We start from the raw sequence: 17,714 nt of genomic DNA, 5'->3' as shown, positions 1-17,714 counted from the left end.
GGAATTCCCATCATGGCACAGCAGAAACGAATCTCACTAGCATCCATGAGGACTCAGGTTCAATCCCTGGCCTCGCTCAGTGGGTTAGGGATCCAGCATTGCCCATGAGCTGTGGTGGGTAGCAGATGCAGCCCAGATCCCATGTTACTATGGCTGTGGTGTAGGCTGGCAGCAACAGCTGGGATGCGACTGCTAACCTGGGAACCTCCACATGCCGTGGATGCAGCCCTAAAATAAATAAATATCTCGAAAGGTATGGAGGCTTAAACAAGAATGCAGAGAAGGTGGCAGGCATTGACCCTACCAGAGGGTTCCCTAACTGGTCCCCAACCATCCTCCCAGCAGGTTGTGTGAATTAACTGCTCTGCTTCCCATACTTGCGAGTCCAATTATAACAGCACTGAAGTGGGTGGGAACAGGATTGTGTCCACCCACCCTTTCTCTCCTCTCCCAAAGTTCTTTGCACCAACCCCATTCCTGCAGCCCCCCAGCGAGGGCCCCGCAACTCACCAGCGCCTTGGAGCATCCGCTCTCCTCCAGGGTGTGGTTTGGGTGCCTTTATGCATAGTGCTTCTCTGTGTTAGGTTTTGAGGCCTTTGTCCAGGTCATCACAGGGTTGGGCCTGTGGGGCTCCTGGCCTGGAGCACGGCTCCGGGCAAAGAATTGGATCTTGAAGCAGATCTGGGTTTGGTGTCAGGTATAAACTGAGGTGCTCACTGGTAGTCACTGTTATTCTGAAACTGGGGGCTCCCGAGGACTGACCCGTCATAGTTCTGTTGTTCACCAACAGCTTAACCTTGCTGCCAGAATCTTTTCCTGGTTGCCTGACAATAAATGAACAGGCAGAGCACAGAGGAATTTTGGGGGCAGTGAAAATAGTCTGTATGATATTATAATGAATAGATGTCACCAAACCATTTGTCTAAATCAATAGCATGTCCACTACCAAGAGTGAACCCTAAGATAAGTTAGGGGCTTTGGCTGATTATGATGTGTCAATGTAGGTCTCCCCTTGGCAAAAACTGTACCATTCTGGTGAGTGATATTGATCATGGGGGAGCCTGTGCCTGTGTGAGGCTAGAAGGCAGGTAGGCAATTTCTGTCACTTCCTTTCAGTTCTGTTGTAACCCAAAAACTTTACTTTAAAAACTTATTCTTTTAAATAAATAAGAAATACCTAAAAATAAAGGAGGCGATCATTTCTTCCAGCTCAAGTGTCATATCATATGACTCCGATTAAAATTATAAGCCCATTAGGCAATTCAAAAGGAATCATGTCTAGAAATGTGAGAGCAAGCAGCCAGCCCGAGGAGGAAGAGCACTTAAGGCAACATTCTGGGACATTCTGCTCCCCAGCCCGGGACTGACTGCTGGCTGTGCTGTTGATTGGTGGTGATGGAAACAGCAGTGTTTTAGGAAGCCCTAGGAGGCTATACATTCGTCATGTCTGAAAAGCCTTCTGGCTCCTACCGAATGCCAGAAGGGCTCGCCGCTGCCACCTGCCCAGATGAAGGACTTAGTGATCCAGGCAAAGAGGAGTTAGCCAGCATTGCTGTAATTGCTCAATGGCAAGGACTCTTTCGAGGAGGAACACCCACATGAAACTATTGGAGACAGAATTCCAGATCAAGTCAGGCCCTGACCTGATATTAACCCATCATGCAAACTTCCATGGTGCTCATTGGGTCTCCAGTTTGAGAGAGGGAGCAGAGCGCCCTTCCCCCAAAACTCAAACCCTCAAGAGCCTCAGGAGAACAAAGGGAAATCTCCCTGCATCCCTTTCGTCCTCTGCCCTCTCTCCAGCTTCCACTTGCCAGAATAGAGACACTGGTCAGTTATGCTGGACACCGGTCATCCTCTGCGCAGACCTGGGCTACGTCCCAGAGAGACATACCCAGACCCTGTTTCTGTCCTCAGCATCCCCAGCTTGAAGGGAAAGACAAACGCACAGAAATCGAAAGAATGTAATTAGATGCTGGGCTGAATGATATAGACAAGTGGTTCTGAAATTGGAATGGGCATCAGAGTCCCCCAAAGAAGGCTGCCCCTCCCCGCCGGGAGTCAGGTTCAGTGGGTCTGGGGTGGGGCCCAAATGCTGCATTCTGACAAGTTCCTAGGTGATGCCGGTGCTGCTGGTCCAGAAACCGCTCTGAGAGCCAGCGACACAGAAAGACAGTGCTTCCCGCCCCTCTGTGTGCAGATGAAGAGCGTCAGGAGCTCATGAAAATGTAAATTCTGAGTTAGTAGGTGTGGCACAGGGCCTAGCGTCTGCACTTCTAACAAGCTCCCAGGTGATGCAGAGGCTGCTGGCCTGTAGACCTCATTCGGTGGCCAAGGTGCTCTGTCTAGACCATAACGGAAAGTGGGAGAACAAAGGGGTGAGTTGGGGCTGATCTTGGCAGGGAAGGGTTAATGGTAATTGCTGGGACTTGAAGAGGGGCAGGATTTAAATAAATGAGGGAAGAGGGCATCCTGGGAGAGCACACAGAGCAGAGGCAGGGAGGTGGGGGTGAGAATAACAAGGGCAGAGAGGTGGCCCCTGGCGACCGTCCCAAGCTCCATCAATGACAGATGGAGGCTTGGGGCTCCTCGGGCAGGCGCCTCGCTCCATTCACCCTCCGCCCCGCGCTCCGCATCCAGGGGGCTGCTCCGAGTCCAATAAGTCTACCGACAGCTGGTCTTCATAATGGAAATGATTACTGTTCTGCAGGCCCCACTGACAGCTCCCAATCCTGCCGGCTCGGCCAACTTGGATGGCGTCTCACCTGGCTTGTTGTAATGGCTTGTTGTTTGGCAGCCTGAAGGAACTCCCACTTTTCTTTTCCATCCTCAAGCCAGAGGAGCCTCTGTCCTCCAAGAGCTGTGTGTCTCAAAGACACATGGGGTGGCTGTGACCTTCTCAGCAGGCATGAGGGCAAAGCAGCGTGTTTTGTAGGGAGCTCAGTCCTGGGTGCCCTCTCCTGATTCAGTCGGCGCCAGGACCAGATGAGGAAGTGAGAGCCGTCGCTTTCCCACCCTCCCTTGTTCTAACAAAATGTTCACCCCTTTTCCTGCAGAGCCACATTCTGTGGGTGCAAAAACATGAAGGCATATGTGTAAAAAGCCTGTCTGCTGGAAACTGAACTAATATTTACTGGGTGCTCTTTTAGTTCCCCAGGGCTGCCTTAACAAAGACCACAAACTGGGTGGCTCAGAAGGAAAGAAGTTAATCTCCCACAAAGTTTCAGACCCTAAAGTCTGAAATCTAGACGTTGGCTCCTCTCCCTCCAGAGTCTCATGAGAAGGATCCTTCCTGCCTCTCCTGGTTCTGACGGCCCCAGGTGATCCTTGGCCTGCAGCAGCATCACTCACTCCCATCTCTGCCTCTGGCTTCACATGGGCTTCCCCTGGGTCTGTGTCCAAATTTCCACATTGGCTTAAGGGCCCACTCACTCCAGCAGAACCTCATCCTAACGAATCACAGGGCGACAACCCCACATAGGGTCACATTCTGAGGTACCAGCACTTAAGACTTTATCATATCTTTGGGGGACACAATTCAATAGCAGGTCCCTGTTATAGAGGCATATTCACAGCTCAAGTTCTTGCAGACTTTGACCTTTCTTTTAAAGAGTGCTCTTCCTTCCTCTAAGTTAAACTAGAACCATAAGTTGTTTTTAAAAAAAAAAAAAAATGAAAACAGCTATAAATCACTTTCTCAAGATCAATGAAGAAACAAGAGGGTCAAACGCTTGTCCATCCCACACCTAATAGCCAGGGATGAACCTGCAAGATCTAAATAGCAAGCCAATTGGCAGATCATGGTAGCAATTTATTTATCCATTCGGCATATTTCAGGCCCTTCTGTGTGCCAGGCACTGTGTGCCAGGCGCTGATGATACAGACAAAAAAAAGACAAAAATCTCCACCCTTGGCATAGCTTACCTTCCAGTGGAGAGACGGGCAGGCAAAATTAAAACGTGGAGCAGGTAGAGAGAGAACAATAAAGTGAGATGAGGAGTACGATCGGGATTTGCGTTTGAAACGGGGTGGTGAGAGGAGATGCCAGGCAGGCAAAGTCGCAGGGGACCGGAGGGCCTGGCCTGGGGTGAGGGATGCAGAGTGGAGCCAGTAAGCACGAAGTTCCTCCACAGCAGCTTTTGGGAGAACCTTGCTTCTCACTAAGCCAGGAGCCAGGACAGGCTTTCAGACCCTCGTGTGACAAATGCTCATTTAACTCAAGAACGAAAGGACCGCCAGGGTGCTGAAGACTCTTTGAGAAGCCGTGTAGTTCGGGTCGATGAGGAAGGAATTGGGGGATAAAGTTACCAGATTAAAATTAAAACCGGTTCATGTCCTCCAGGACGAGAAAATCACAACCTTTGGGGTTATCACTTCTAGACAGAAATCATTTGCATTTCCTCTGGACAAAAATCTTCAAGTCCCACAGAATCTTACAGAGTCTGGGCCCTATTCAAGAGCAAATAGGAAATCAAAGAAAGATGAAGCCCTAGAGAATTGAAAGAGTCCGTGGGTGGGTCTGTTAGGCGGTGTTCAGCATGATATTGAAAGGCCTTTTGCCTTTTTAATAAATGTTGGATACTTTTTCTTAACATAAGATACAAATTTACATATTGGCAGCTGTGGCTTTCGATTTTCCAAATGGAGTTTGCTCTTAATATTAATCTCCTTTTCACCATCTTTTGTGCCTGTTTTCAATCAGGCATGAAAATTATCAACAAGCAATTCTAGAATTACGATAATGTTCCATTATAAAAATGAAGTATATTTTAATATTGTTTTGACACTCACCTTGATGGATACTAAAACATTTTATGAGCAATTTCAATTTTGTATCAAGTCAAAAAAAAAAATCCACATATCTGCTTCAAGTTGAAGCCAGCAATAAAAAACTGACATTAACATCAGTTTCGAATTTTATATGGATTTTGGACATCACTTTAGGCAAAATACTGAATTTCTTAGCCTCGGTTTCCTCCTCTGAAAAATAAGATCTTTGTCGCTTCACTGTTGCACGTGCTGTGATTGTGCTGACAGACTCAGAACTGGGGTTATGCTGCCTTGCTCTTCATCACTCTAACATGTATTCACAGGTCATAGTTTCTGCTTTGGGGCCGTCCCTGGAGGTTTCTTCTTTTATGCCTTTTTTTTTTTTTTTTTTTTTTTTTTTTGCCTTTTCTAGGGCCACTTCCCTCAGCACATGGAGGTTCCCAGGCTAGGGGTCTAATCGGAGCTGTAGCCGCCAGCCTATGCCAGAGCCACAGCAACGCCAGATCTGAGCTGCATCTGCAACCCACTCCACAGCTCACGGCAACGTCGGATCCTTAACCCACTGAGCAAGGCCAGGGATCGAACCCGCAACCTCATGGTTCCTAGTCGGATTCGTTAACCCCTGCGCCACGATGGGAGCTCCGAGGTTTCTTCTTTTAATCTTGTCTTTTGCCATATGGATGTGTCCTTTTATCTTCCTGTGATGTTTAAAAGTAAAATTAGTTTTTTTAGGGGTTCCCGTCATGGCGCAGTGGTTAACGAATCCGACTAGGAACCATGAGGTTGCGGGTTCGATCCCTGCCCTTGCTCAGTGGGTTAACGATCCGGCGTTGCTGTGAGCTGTGGTGTACATTGCAGACGCGGCTCGGATCCTGCGTTGCTGGGGCTCTGGCGTAGGCTGGTGGCCACAGCTCCGATTAGACCCCTAGCCTGGGAACCTCCATATGCCGCGGGAGCGGCCAAAGAAATAGCAAAAAGACAAAAAAAAAAAAAATAGTTTTTTTAATCTTACCCATTATTGCTTTGTTTTCCCAATAAAAGTTTTACTTAGATTTTTCATCCTTCTTTTCTTTTTGTAAAGAATGAAATGGTGTTTTCTGAAGTCCCCTTAATATTTCATGAGAAATGCAACAAATCTCAGTATCTCCTCTGTTTCTCTTCAAATGCCATTTTTTTTTTCTTTTTTGCTTTTTAGGGCTGCACTCGTGGCATATGAAAGTTCCCAGGCTAGGGGTCTAATCAAAGCTACAGTTGCCAGCCTACACCACAGCCACAGCAACACCAGATCTGTGCCGCGTCTGTGACCTATACCACAGCTCACGGCAACTGAACCCACTGAGTGAGGCCAGGGATCGAACCTGCAAACCTCATGGTTCCTAGTTGGATTTATTTCTGCTGCGCCACGACAGGGCACTCTTAAATGCCATTTTTAACTGCAATCCCTTTACCATAATTTGATGTCACATAGTCAAGAAATATAGAAAACAATGCAAACCATTACATTTAGGATGGATAAGCAATGAGGTCCTGCTGGTTAGCACGGGGAACTATATCCAATCACTCGTGATAGAATATGATAGAAGATAATACGAGAAAAAGAATGTGTGTGTGTATATATATATATACATATATATATGTAACTGGGTCACTTTGTTGTACAGCAGAAGTTGACAGAACACTGTAAATCAACTATAATAATTAAAAAAAAAGAAATATAGAAAACACCATCACAAGTGTTTATCTCAAAGCTACTGAAATGACACACTGAGCTTATGTACCAGCTGTTCAGTTAGCGCATCACTAGGCTCATGGAAAGTTACAGCATATGCTTGTCAATAACTAGTGTTTTAAAATAACCTGTTCCCTCAAATACGTTAAAGAAGTGTGCTCTAAGAAAGGAAAGTTGCCCATCACAGCTTCGGGCAGCGACGAGCCTCCCATTTACTCCACACACGTTTCTAGTCAGAGAACAACACATAAGCCAAATTGGAATCACGCTACTTATTTGGAAGGAACCAGAAAAGGCAGCAGTTTTTAGGACTCTTCCATCTGTGCTGTACGTGTCCTGTTGCGCCTTTTGAAACACTCTCACGTTTAGCCATTAATTTGCCCCAAAGTGGTTTTCTGTGTTATAACTTCATTAAGCGCAGTTGGCGTGCAAGAAAAAAACCATGAGACCCAAAAAGCTTGCAAAATTGGTTTTAAGAATGGTACAGAAACTCTGAATATACCAAAAAGCCATTAAATCGTGTGCTTTATATCTCAATAAAGCTGGTTGTTTTTAATGGCACGGAAAGAAAAAAAATGAGTAAAGGAAGCCTTCGTGCCATTATAGTTTATGTAACTGTTGTAAATGTAATTACGTAATTTCAAACTATTACTTAAACTTGTTTTTAGCACTCAACCGATAGATGTTTCTAGCTGTAAAAAGTACGTGGGTATCTCGGGCTAAAGTGGAATTCGTAATTTTTCCAGTTAAAATTAACATAAATATTTTTCATTTCACAGCTTTTCACTTAGCAGAAACATTTTCAAGGACAAAGCTGTTAGGCAAGATGTGGGTTAAACAATTTGAAGCTTCGAGTTCATTGTCTTGGGGAAATGAGACTTGACAGAGATAGAGATACTGAAAGGAGTATCAGTAGAAATAGAGAGTCAATTTGCACCGAGTGGCAGGGTCGAAATACATCCTGCCCACTGACATAGACCTGCGAAATGGCAGAGGTCAGAGAAAGACAGAAAAACCAGCAAAAGTCTGGAAAAGAGTATGACCAAAAGCTGAGGTGGACATTTAGTTTGCTCATCCAGCAGTCGGGCCGCAATTTGCTACCATGAAGGAAGTCCTTATGCTTCATTCAGTTTCCAATTTCAGAAAAAGACAAATAGCTCCATGGCTAAAAGTCATTTTCTAAGCGCAAATGTAATTTATATCCATGTATTGTCTCTTATCTTACTTTGTAAAGGACAAACCTTATAACAAACCACAATTTTCTGACTTGTTTACCAAGAGAAAATCTGGAAAGCAATATAATGTGGATACTTTGCTAATAGAAAAAGAGCTCAATAATGTGGGAAATATAAACAACGGCAAACATAAAATATCTTTTTAAAAGGCACATAGCATAGGTTTTATTAAATCAGAAATTTAGAATCTGAATGTGTAATGTCCGAAGTTTTGAAGAAAATAAAAGAGGAAAATATATTATTCTTTAGTTGTTTTCGGTAACTTGAGAAAAATAAGTGCCTGGATTCCAAATCAGCAAGTGCTGTTTCTGAACTTCAGTGAGCTTTTTTTTTCTGATAAAGGATGAAGAAATGTTGAATAAAACCCTACAAACCCAATCAAATTTTAACAAGTTTTTTTTTTTCATGGTACATCTGATCCCAGTCAAGATTTTTTTTTTAAAAGCCTTTTTAAATTAAAAAAAGAAAAAGACTAAAGAAAAGAGGATATAAGCCAAGGGAAAATAAAGTTATTGAAGGATTTTTTTAAGAATTTGATTTTCTGGGTAGACTGGCTTTAAACTTTCCCAAGGTCTAGAGACGTTGCTTTTTTTTTTTTTTTTTTTAAGAGGAATTCTACATTTTAATGCAACTTTGTAAATTTTTTTTCAAGACATTTCCAACAAATAGAAAGATAAGTCATATTGGAAAATGTGAATCATTCCAGAAATATAGAGACCTTCAGTTTCAAGTTTCATTTCCGTTTAATATTCATTCACCTGCAGCCCAAATTCTCCATGCATTTTGCCAGACATTATTTATAAACTACAAACAAGGCAATTATGTCCTCTGCTTTATGAGATCACTGAAACTCAAAAAACCGACCAGTTTTAAGGCTGATGATGGTAACGGGATCTGGGAAGGCCACAGGAGTCACTCTTGAGTCCTCTGCAGACACTGGGCAAATACACTCTTTTCTCCTGATTAGGGCAATTTCCACCCAGAATACTTTTTCCACAGCAACAATAAACTAGTCTGGGAGAGCCCAAGGTGCAGGATCTGTATCTTTGAAAGCCAAATCTCAACCATAAACTACTCCCCCCGCCCAAAAAAAAAAAACGTAGGTGAGACACGGCTGGCTCTGGCTTGTTTTCTCTTCAAATTCTTCCCAGTTCTTGAAAGCTTCATCACAGCCTAATCGTTTGTTGGCAGCACCCAAATACAATAGATTTTTTAAAAAAAGCCTTCTATTTAACTAAGTGCTTTTCGTCACCTCTCCAACCACCCCCCAATGCACTCACAATTTATTATATAGACTTTGAACAGCGCTTGGCTTATAGAGATTACTCGGTAGTGGTGGATTGATGGCAATAATTACGGTCATTATCCAGAGACAGAAAACTGTGTTTGATATTTAAATCTTAACCTACCTTATCAATGATCACCAGAGAAAATCAAGTGCAAATTGAATTCTTTCCAATGGCTCTCAGGTAAGACATGTGTTTATTTTTAAGTCCAAGTGTTATATGTCTCTAGCCAGCTGTATAAAAATAGCTTTGCTCTCAAAGTGAATGCTATGGGGAGAAAATGGGCAGGGAACTATTGCAGATTAAAAGGACACAAAGAGACTTAACAACAAAATGCAATGTAACGTGATTGACTCCAGACCTAGAAATAAAAAGCTATACAAGACATTTTGGAAACAATTGGGGAATTTGAATATGGGCTGGGTATGCATGATATTATAGAATTATGATTTTTATGAGGTATCATAATGGTATTGTGGCTGTAAAGAAGGCTGTCTCTGTTCTTAGAAAATGCAGGCTGAAATATTTAGGGGTAAAGTATTGTGATATCTGCAGCTTATTTTCAAATGGTTCAGCAAAAGGTTATATATTTAAATATAGTGAAAAAGCAAATGTGACGCCATGCTAACAAGCGGTGATGAATCAAAGTGAACACTTTGTAAGTGTTTATTGCGTTTTGCTTCCAATTTTCTGTGGAGGTAAAAAATTTTAAATAAAAGGTCGGGAATAAAAACCCAGCAAAATAAATAGTTCCACTGAAGAAAATACCTCACATTTCTTTAAATATTTTACTGTAAGAATAATATACAATTATACATTGTTATTACTTATTTACACTTTATAAAAGCATGCCTATTCAACAGTTACCCAAGCCAAAATTAACTACCTTACATACATCATTTCACTTTCAGTGCTAAGCCATGAACCTCTTTACATTAAATATACATCAAAAGAGCTTAGCACCCACTTTCAATCAGACGCAATGAGATGCCACACAAGAACCATGAGTGACTATTACAATTATGTTAAAATTTTCAGTAATTTCTTCTTTGCTTTTCTTCTTTGTCTAGAATAGTCTGTTTTAAGCTCAAGATAGCATCTTGAAATCCAGGATTTAAGTCTAATACTTTCTTGAAATCTTCCAAAGCATCATCAAAGCATCCTGTACCAGAACCAAAAAAAAAAGAAAAAAAGGAAAAGAGAAAAAAAGCTGAGTATTTCTACATATTATTCACAGCAAAGTTTGGATACACATACTTTCGCTTTTATAATTTACAAGCTTTCAACCACTCCTGCTAAAGGAATTTTTTCCTCTTAGTAATGGTAAAGGGATGTGTGTATCACAGCAATTTTGCAAACCCTTACAGAAGAAACACACTTACAGTGAGTTATGGGTGTACGTATGGGGACTGAACAGACAAATAGCCTAAATCATCACCACATTTCTACAAAATCCTGTCTCCTATTTTCTATACTTATAGTAAAATTAAAAAAACAGGAAATCAATATTCTTTTTAACACTTTAAATGAGAAACAGTCCCTACAGGTCCTTAAATCCAAGAATCTAAAAGTCCTTCACTTTATATTGTCTCGTGGGCCTTCAAAGACTTTCACTCAGCAAAGTGTCACAGGGGATCATCGCATTACCCTCGTTTCGCAGTTGGGGATGAACAGGCACAAGTAATGGGGTCATTGTCACGCGGGCACCCAGGTCCAATTCCCACCCCAGCACTCTGCTGTGGTCGCTCACACCTCTTGAAAGCCTCACATAAATGCAGGTACACTGCCTTTGTTCCAGCCTCTAAACCTGAATTTCGAATACCTTTCACACTACGATGTTAGTTTTGCAACATTTGAGAGCTCAGAAGGCAGAGAATACAGTCAAGGACAAAAGGGGGGGGGGGGGGATTCTTACCCAGCCTATACAGTATCAACCCTCTGTTGTAATACGGAACTTCAAAATCGGGTTGGGCTTCTATGGCAGAGGTGTAGTCGTCCATGGCGTCATAAAAATCAACCCTGAAGTACTTGATTTGCCCCCTGTTGTTATATGCAGTAGCCAAATCCTCAGGGCTGCATTTGCTTTAAACAAAAAGTTCACATTAAAAACACCGTGTGGCCAAATTCCTCTCGTTTTCTGCTTTCCTTCTCTTTTGGGTATTGTCAAACTTCATAGCCTATGACTTGCAGTATCTACACGGAAGAATTGGGTGGATGGGGAAAAAAAATGCAAGGAAATAAAGCAGTGGAGTCCATTTTTGTTTAATCCTCTTACCTGCTTTTTTTCATGTAGGCAGGGTTATGGCATGACAATGTCAATCGGCAAAGTACATTCACTTTATTGTGTGTTCAAAGCCTGTGTTCACTGTCGACTTGTTTGCCGAATATAACATTAAAATGATTATTTACTTTCTAAGCACACGCCAGTGGGGCAAAGGTGATACCTCCAAATAGAACTGAGCAAGGGAAAGCCAGCCCAAAGTTCAAGCCTGCTCTGGACATGTCATAAGTGAATCATCAATTTTATCCTCAAATTTTTAAATCATCTCAAAACAATGAGATTTGAAATCATTTTCCACCAATAAAGAGACGTTACCTCTAAGTGAAACTTGAACACTCTGACGCCAGGCAGTGCTCTCTGGGGACAGAACTGCCCTGCTCCAGCCTCAGCAGGTATCCCCGCCTCAAAGCCAGCCTGGCTTCCCATTGCAGTTCATCAAGGCGAGCCCACAACTGGGGCTCTGCAGCTGAGGGCTTCAGAGGCTGCCCAAGGAGCTCTGAATCAGGAGACTTTCCTAGGAGGGGTCCTATTTTTCCTATTCAGGCAGCTCTGACCAGCCACCAGTTCAACAGGATGGACGGACACACACACACACAGCCTCGGCTGGACAAATCATCTGCACAGAGACCATCACAGGCTTTGCTCCATATCGGAGATGATTCTGTTTTCTTTTTTTCCAAAGGGAGTCTCAACTTTGAACAGGGAAGAAAGATGCAGGCTAAACGCATCTGTCATTCTTTGCTCTGCTCCACAGTGCAAAGTCTTGTTCTCAGAAAATATTTGTGACTGCAGTCCGTGTTGCTAAAAGTTACTCCTCTTTAAAAAAAAAAAAAAAAAAAGGTATTTCTCTTAACACCTTGATCTTGGGGTCTCAGACAGGGACTGTAACTGCTGCTGCCAGTGGGTTACTCACAGCCTAGGGCTCTCTTTCAAGTTTAAGTTTCCTAACAATGGAGAGAAACCACTGCAACTTTAGAAAACGTCTGTTTCTGCGAGCTAGGACTGAGAGAGGCGACACACAGACACTTCTGATGCCACTGGCACCACTGTTAAAACCTAGAGAACATGAGGAGACGCCCCATTCACCTACTTCTGTCAGGGTGGGAACTGAACCCTGCCTGCGGGTAAAGAGTTTTAAGAAAAATGCAGCCTCGGGACTCAGAAAGGTTTTAGTCATTAAATTTCTATACTTCAAAATGTTGTTATAAATGTCTTATTATCAGAAAATCATCAAATGTTAGATTTAGAATTAGATTTCACTACGACAAATTCTAAAAGCCTGCTCTCCATATGGAAACTGTTTCATACTTTAAAAACATGGGCTAATAGTTAAAGCCGATTTTTTTTTTTAACATTGAGATTTTTGCAATGATAGTATTTATTTTAATGGGATGTAACCAAGTTACTTAATCTAAATGTGGATTTTTTTTTTTTTTTTGCACTTGCTACATTTAGCAAAGAAAAAATATTTGGAAATTGGGTTTATGGCTAAGGCTGCACTTTTAGATATTAAAAGAAAATGTTGGAGTTCCCGTCGTGGTGCAGTGGTTAACGAATCTGACCAGGAACCATGAGGTTGCGGGTTCAATCCCTGACCTTGCTCAGTGGGTTAACGATCTGGCGTTGCTGTGAGCTGTGGTGTAGGTTGCAGATGTGGCTCGGATCCCACGTTGCTGTGGCTCTGGCGTAGGCCGGTGGCTACAGCTCCGATTCGACCCCTAGCCTGGGAACCTCCATATGCCGCGGGAGCGGCCCAAAGAAATAGCAAAAAAAAAAGAAAAGAAAATGTTACAAACCATTCAGAGTGGCAGGCATGCAAAGATCGCGAATACTGTTTCGAAATGATTCAGTGACCCATTATTTTAAAAATAAACAATCTCTAAAAGATATATTTAAGGAAGAAATTTGAAATGACTGAATTCAGTTTATCCTTGAGCTCCTAGAAGAATTTCAGAACCATAAGGAAATTAGAAGGTTCATAGAGGCATGCTGAGCAACCTTCTACTAAACCATATACGATTTTTCCCCCAATGCTCGTAAGGGCCGGAAATTACATTTGCTGCCCAAGAAATCTGTACTCTCAGACTGAGATGCACCAAGGAGGAAAAACAACAAGACTAGATGGCATCAATACACCTGCTGTGGATGAATCCTTTTTGAAATCTACTCGATTAGTCTAAAAAATACACTAGTGACTATAACAAAAAAGATGCAGACTCACAGACACAGAGGAAAAAAGCCCATGGTTACCACTGAGGAGAGGGAAAGGCGGAGGGGAGCCACAAGGGTAGGGGACCGAGAGGTTCAAGATATTAGGTATAAAATAGGCTGCAAGGAGTTCCCGTCGTGGCGCAGTGGTTAACGAATCCGACTAGGAACCACGAGGTTGCGGGTTTGATCCCTGGCCTCGCTCAGTGGGTTAACGATCTGGCGTTGCCGTGAGCTGTGGTGTAGGTTGCAGACGCGGCTCGGATCCTGCGTTGCTGTGGCTCCAATTCGACCCCTAGCCTGGGAACCTCCATATGCCGCGGGAGCGGCCCAAGAAATAGCAAAAAAAAAAAAAAAAGGCAAAAAAAAGAAAGATTTGAACACACACAAAAAAATTAAAAAAATAAAAAATAAAATAGGCTACAAGAATATATTGTACAACATGGCCAATATTTTAGACAATTTTATAATAGCCAGTATTTTATAATATCTACAAATGGACTATAAGCTTTAAAACTGTCAAGCACTATACTGTACACATCATATTGAACAGCAAATACACTTCAATAAAAATTTTAAAATTTAAAAAATTTAAACTTACTAGATAAGTTTATTTCTAGAACTCGAAACAAGAACTGAAAACTACATTTTCTATGCTTACTAACTTTTTTGGAAATTGGGTTTATGGCTAAGACTGCACTTTTAGATATTAAAAGAAAATGTTATAATATATTTTGGGGGGTGGGGGTGATACTATTTTACTGCTTGTTTCAAAATTTCTATTAACTATTATTCTAGGGTATTATTGAAATGAAAAAGTCATTTAATTTTTCTCTTTAATCCTATGTAAGTTTAACAAACAGGAGAAGAATCTCAAGCTACATACTAATAAGACAAGCTGGAGTTCCCGTGGTGGCTCAATGGTTAATGAATCTGACTAGGAACCATGAGATTGCAGGTTCGATCCCTGGCCTTGCTCAGTGGGGTTAAGGATCCAGCACTGCCCTGAGCTGTGGTGTAGGTCACAGATGCGACTCGGATCCCACGTTGCTGTGGCCCTGGTGTAGGCTGACGGCTACAGCTCCAATTCCACCTCTAACCTGGAAACCTCTATATGCTTCAGGTGTGGCCCTAGAAAAGACCAAAAAAAAAAAAAAAAAAAAAAAACCAAAAAACAAACAAAAACGGAATAAGACAAGCTGACATCCTGTCAAGAAAAGTCAAATCCTTGAGGGAAAAGGAGAGTGATAATGCAGACAACACGAAACTGTCAAAAGCTGTTCATTCAAACCCTCCTTGTTCTATCTTCTCATCCGACCACTCAACACCATCAACAAGAACAACCACAGCAAAACTTGGAGCACAGCAAATGTTACACCTTCAAGCATCAATCTGAGATTCTTTGGGAAAGCAGGTATTAGCAGGTGAGGTTGCTAACATCACAAAAAAGACAGGCATTCCACGCTCTCTGCTGGAAGTACACAGCACCACTTCTAACAGTACTCTCACCACAACTCTGCATCTGAATTGGGTCAACCTCAGGATTTAACTACCAACTCACAAGCCATGTAGGAGGCAGAGGGCCCTATTAAATGACATCGGGGGATGAATACTGCAAATCCGAAATAGGGGAAACTCTGGGGACACATGATTCGGTTTCCTCACCAAATCAACTGCAAGGCAGAAAAACGAAGGCGAGCCCTATACAGTGAATTTGATGTGCATCCCAACTGGAACCAACAGCTAAAAACAAACCAACAAAGCAAGAATTTTACGGATCAATCAGGAAAGCTCTAAAGCTGGATATTTGATATTTGATATGTGATACCAATGCCGAGGTTAGGTCCTTGTAAATCCTTAATATCTAACAATGTATCCTGAAACATCCATGGATGCATAATATTATGTCCGGGATGAACTAATGTTTAAGCCCAGTGATGGCTACCTGGAGGTCCATTATACTATTTCCATACTAAATTTATTTTCATTAGTGAAAAACAAAACACCTGCTGTGATGCTGTGGTTGAAGTCGCGGTACTTTGTGCGCGAGCGTGGCACCCGTGGCATCGCGCCCTCACCAGGTCGCAGATACCCCACTTGTTAAAATGACAGCTGGAAAAGCGCTATCCGCTCTAAGACCGGATCAGAGTAACAAGGAATGAAGACACTCAAGCTGAAAGGCAGCCGGTACCCCCGTGCTCTGACTCCCCGGTGGGTGTCCCAGAGGAACGCGAGGGCCGCGGGCCAGGATACTCCCTTCACCGCCCTTCGGGAAACTAAACAAATGCCCGAGGTACCCTTGAGTGGTGAGATCAGACAACAACCAGGCTACTCCCACCTAGCGGAGACCCCGCACCCCCACATCTCGCGATATTTACCTCCAGGGCGCCGCTCCCTCGGAGCCCGCACAGGCGCACTGGCGAATGTAAGCGGAGTACAGTGCTTCGGCCTCCGCATATTCGCCTTTCTTGAAATGAGCCTGGGCACGTGCGAGGGTTACGGGGCTTTCTTGCCCTTGCTGCCCTTCCATAGTAGTCGGAGACCTAGCTTTCCTTGTAGAACTGAGGGTGATTTCTGAGCGACTAGAGGCAGCACCACAAGGCCACTCCCCCACCCCGGAATTTATCGCGTAGGCAAAACCTCGGAGCAAGCAGGGGGGAAGTTTGTACCTTCCGCGGACCCGTCTTCTCGCGAGATCAGTGACACCGCCCCCGGAGGGCTCAGAAACTTTAAAACTTGTGCGGACAGAGACACTTCTGTAAAGTGCGGTTTTGTTGATGAGTGGTGCTTCCGCTGGCCTCGTTTCCAGAGAAGCAGTAGATCGGCAGCACCAGACTGGTTTCTAAGACCGTGGTCAGAAGTTGCAAGAAGCTTTGCCCGTTGTTACAGCGAATGGTGGAGGATGCGGGGTGCAGTGGCTGATCGTGCTGGGAGCGTAAAAGACCTTGGTTTGTTTTACGAATGGCTAAACCGCCCGTGGAGTTACTGTTATCGCAGCACTTTTCTGGTTCTTGCGTCCGCCCTCTAGACGGTATTTTCAGTCGGCTGGGATTACATTGAGACATTTTGTGTTGAAATTCCAGGAGCTTAGTTGTCCCATAGTCGTGAGTCTTATTTCAGACTCAACCTTTTATTAACTCCAAGGCCGTAGACTGCAAATTTCTCAACCTTTTAAAACCTCCAGAATAGTATAGGAATTGACTGAACTGTTTAGGAGTTCCCGTAGTGGCTCAGCAGAAACGAATCCGACTAGGAACCATGAGGTTGTGGGTTCGATCCCTGGCCTCGCTCAGTGGGTTAAGGATCCAGCGTTGGTTTGAGCTGTGGTGTAGGTCGCAGATGCAGCTCGCAGATGCAGCTCGGATACTGCGTTGCTGTGGCTGTGGTGTAGGCTGGCAGCTGTAGCTCTGATTAGTTCCCTAGCCTGGGACCCTCCATATGCCATGGATGCAGCCCTAAAAGGCAAAAATAATATTAATAATAAATAAAATAAAATTACCTTAAAAAATAAAATACATAGGAATTAACCAAGGAGGAGAAGGACTTGTATAATGAAAACTGCAAATTGTTGATGAAGGAAATTAAAGCCATAAATAGACATCCCTTGTTCATACTAAAGCAATTTACAGATTCAATGGAATGCCTATCAAAACCCCAATGGTATTTTTACAGAAATATAAAAATCTATCCTAAAATTCATAAGAAATTCCAAGGGATGGATTCCAAATAGCCAAAACAGTCTTGAGGAATTCCCTGGTGACCTAGGGGGTTAAGGATCCCATGGTGTCACTATCTTGAAAAAGAATAAAGTTTGGGACTCACACTGAATTAAAAACTTATCAAAGCAACAGTAATCAAAACAGTGTGGGATTTGCATAAAGACAGTCTTTTCAGTAAATGGTGCTGAAAAAACCATTTATTGGAAAGAGTGAAGATGGACCTAAATGCCACATTAAAAAATTAACCCAAGGTGGATTAAAGACCTAAATGTAAGAGCTAAAAATTTTAAGTTCTCAGAAGAAAACATAAAGCAAAGTCTTCATGACACTGAATTTGGCAATGTTTTCTTGGGTATGACACCAAAAGGACAGGCAGTGAAAGGAAAAATAGACAAACTGGACTTTATGAAAATTAAAACCTTTTGTGCAGCAAAAGACTATCAACAAATAACCCAGAGAATGAGAGAAAATATTTGCAAATCACAT

General features: G+C 42.9%; 1 protein-coding gene across 2 annotated transcripts; it reads right to left on the bottom strand.

The window, feature by feature from the left end:
• Positions 1-8,458: 8,458 nt before the first annotated feature.
• TTC32 (tetratricopeptide repeat domain 32) lies at positions 8,459-16,150 on the bottom strand. 2 transcript variants are annotated; one of them, XM_003125338.4, is made up of 3 exons: positions 15,888-16,150; positions 10,936-11,102; positions 8,459-10,182 (listed from the first exon to the last, which is right to left on the bottom strand). In XM_003125338.4, the coding sequence occupies exons 1-3, from the start codon at positions 16,037-16,039 to the stop codon at positions 10,055-10,057; spliced, it is 447 nt and encodes a 148-aa protein (XP_003125386.3). In that variant the 5' UTR covers positions 16,040-16,150; the 3' UTR covers positions 8,459-10,054. The 2 variants fall into 2 exon arrangements, with proteins under 2 accessions (XP_003125386.3, XP_084876087.1); XM_085019961.1 differs by lacking the exon at positions 15,888-16,150 and adding an exon at positions 11,296-11,448 and having other exon boundaries at positions 9,795-10,182.
• Between the last annotated feature and the right edge of the window lie 1,564 nt (positions 16,151-17,714).

This window comes from Sus scrofa, chromosome 3 (genome assembly GCF_054392235.1).
Source record: "Sus scrofa isolate SSC_HxYL_T2T_F1_AM1 chromosome 3, Sscrofa_HxYL_maternal_Yorkshire_Landrace_v2.0, whole genome shotgun sequence".
In the NCBI taxonomy this organism is placed as follows: Eukaryota; Metazoa; Chordata; class Mammalia; order Artiodactyla; family Suidae; genus Sus; species Sus scrofa.
The sequence above is the reverse complement of the archived record's forward strand: the minus strand, read 5'-3'. Positions and strand labels throughout refer to the sequence as shown.

Coding starts and splice junctions, on each gene's coding strand:
- TTC32 (XM_003125338.4), bottom strand. CDS start 16,039: ATGGAAGGGCAGCAAGGGCAAGAAAGCCCCGTAACCCTCGCACGTGCC. Junction 11,103..15,887: donor GAGGGAGCGGCGCCCTGGAG/GTAAATATCGCG, acceptor TTTTGTTTAAAG/CAAATGCAGCCCTGAGGATT. Junction 10,183..10,935: donor GTTGATACTGTATAGGCTGG/GTAAGAATCCCC, acceptor GTTCTGGTACAG/GATGCTTTGATGATGCTTTG.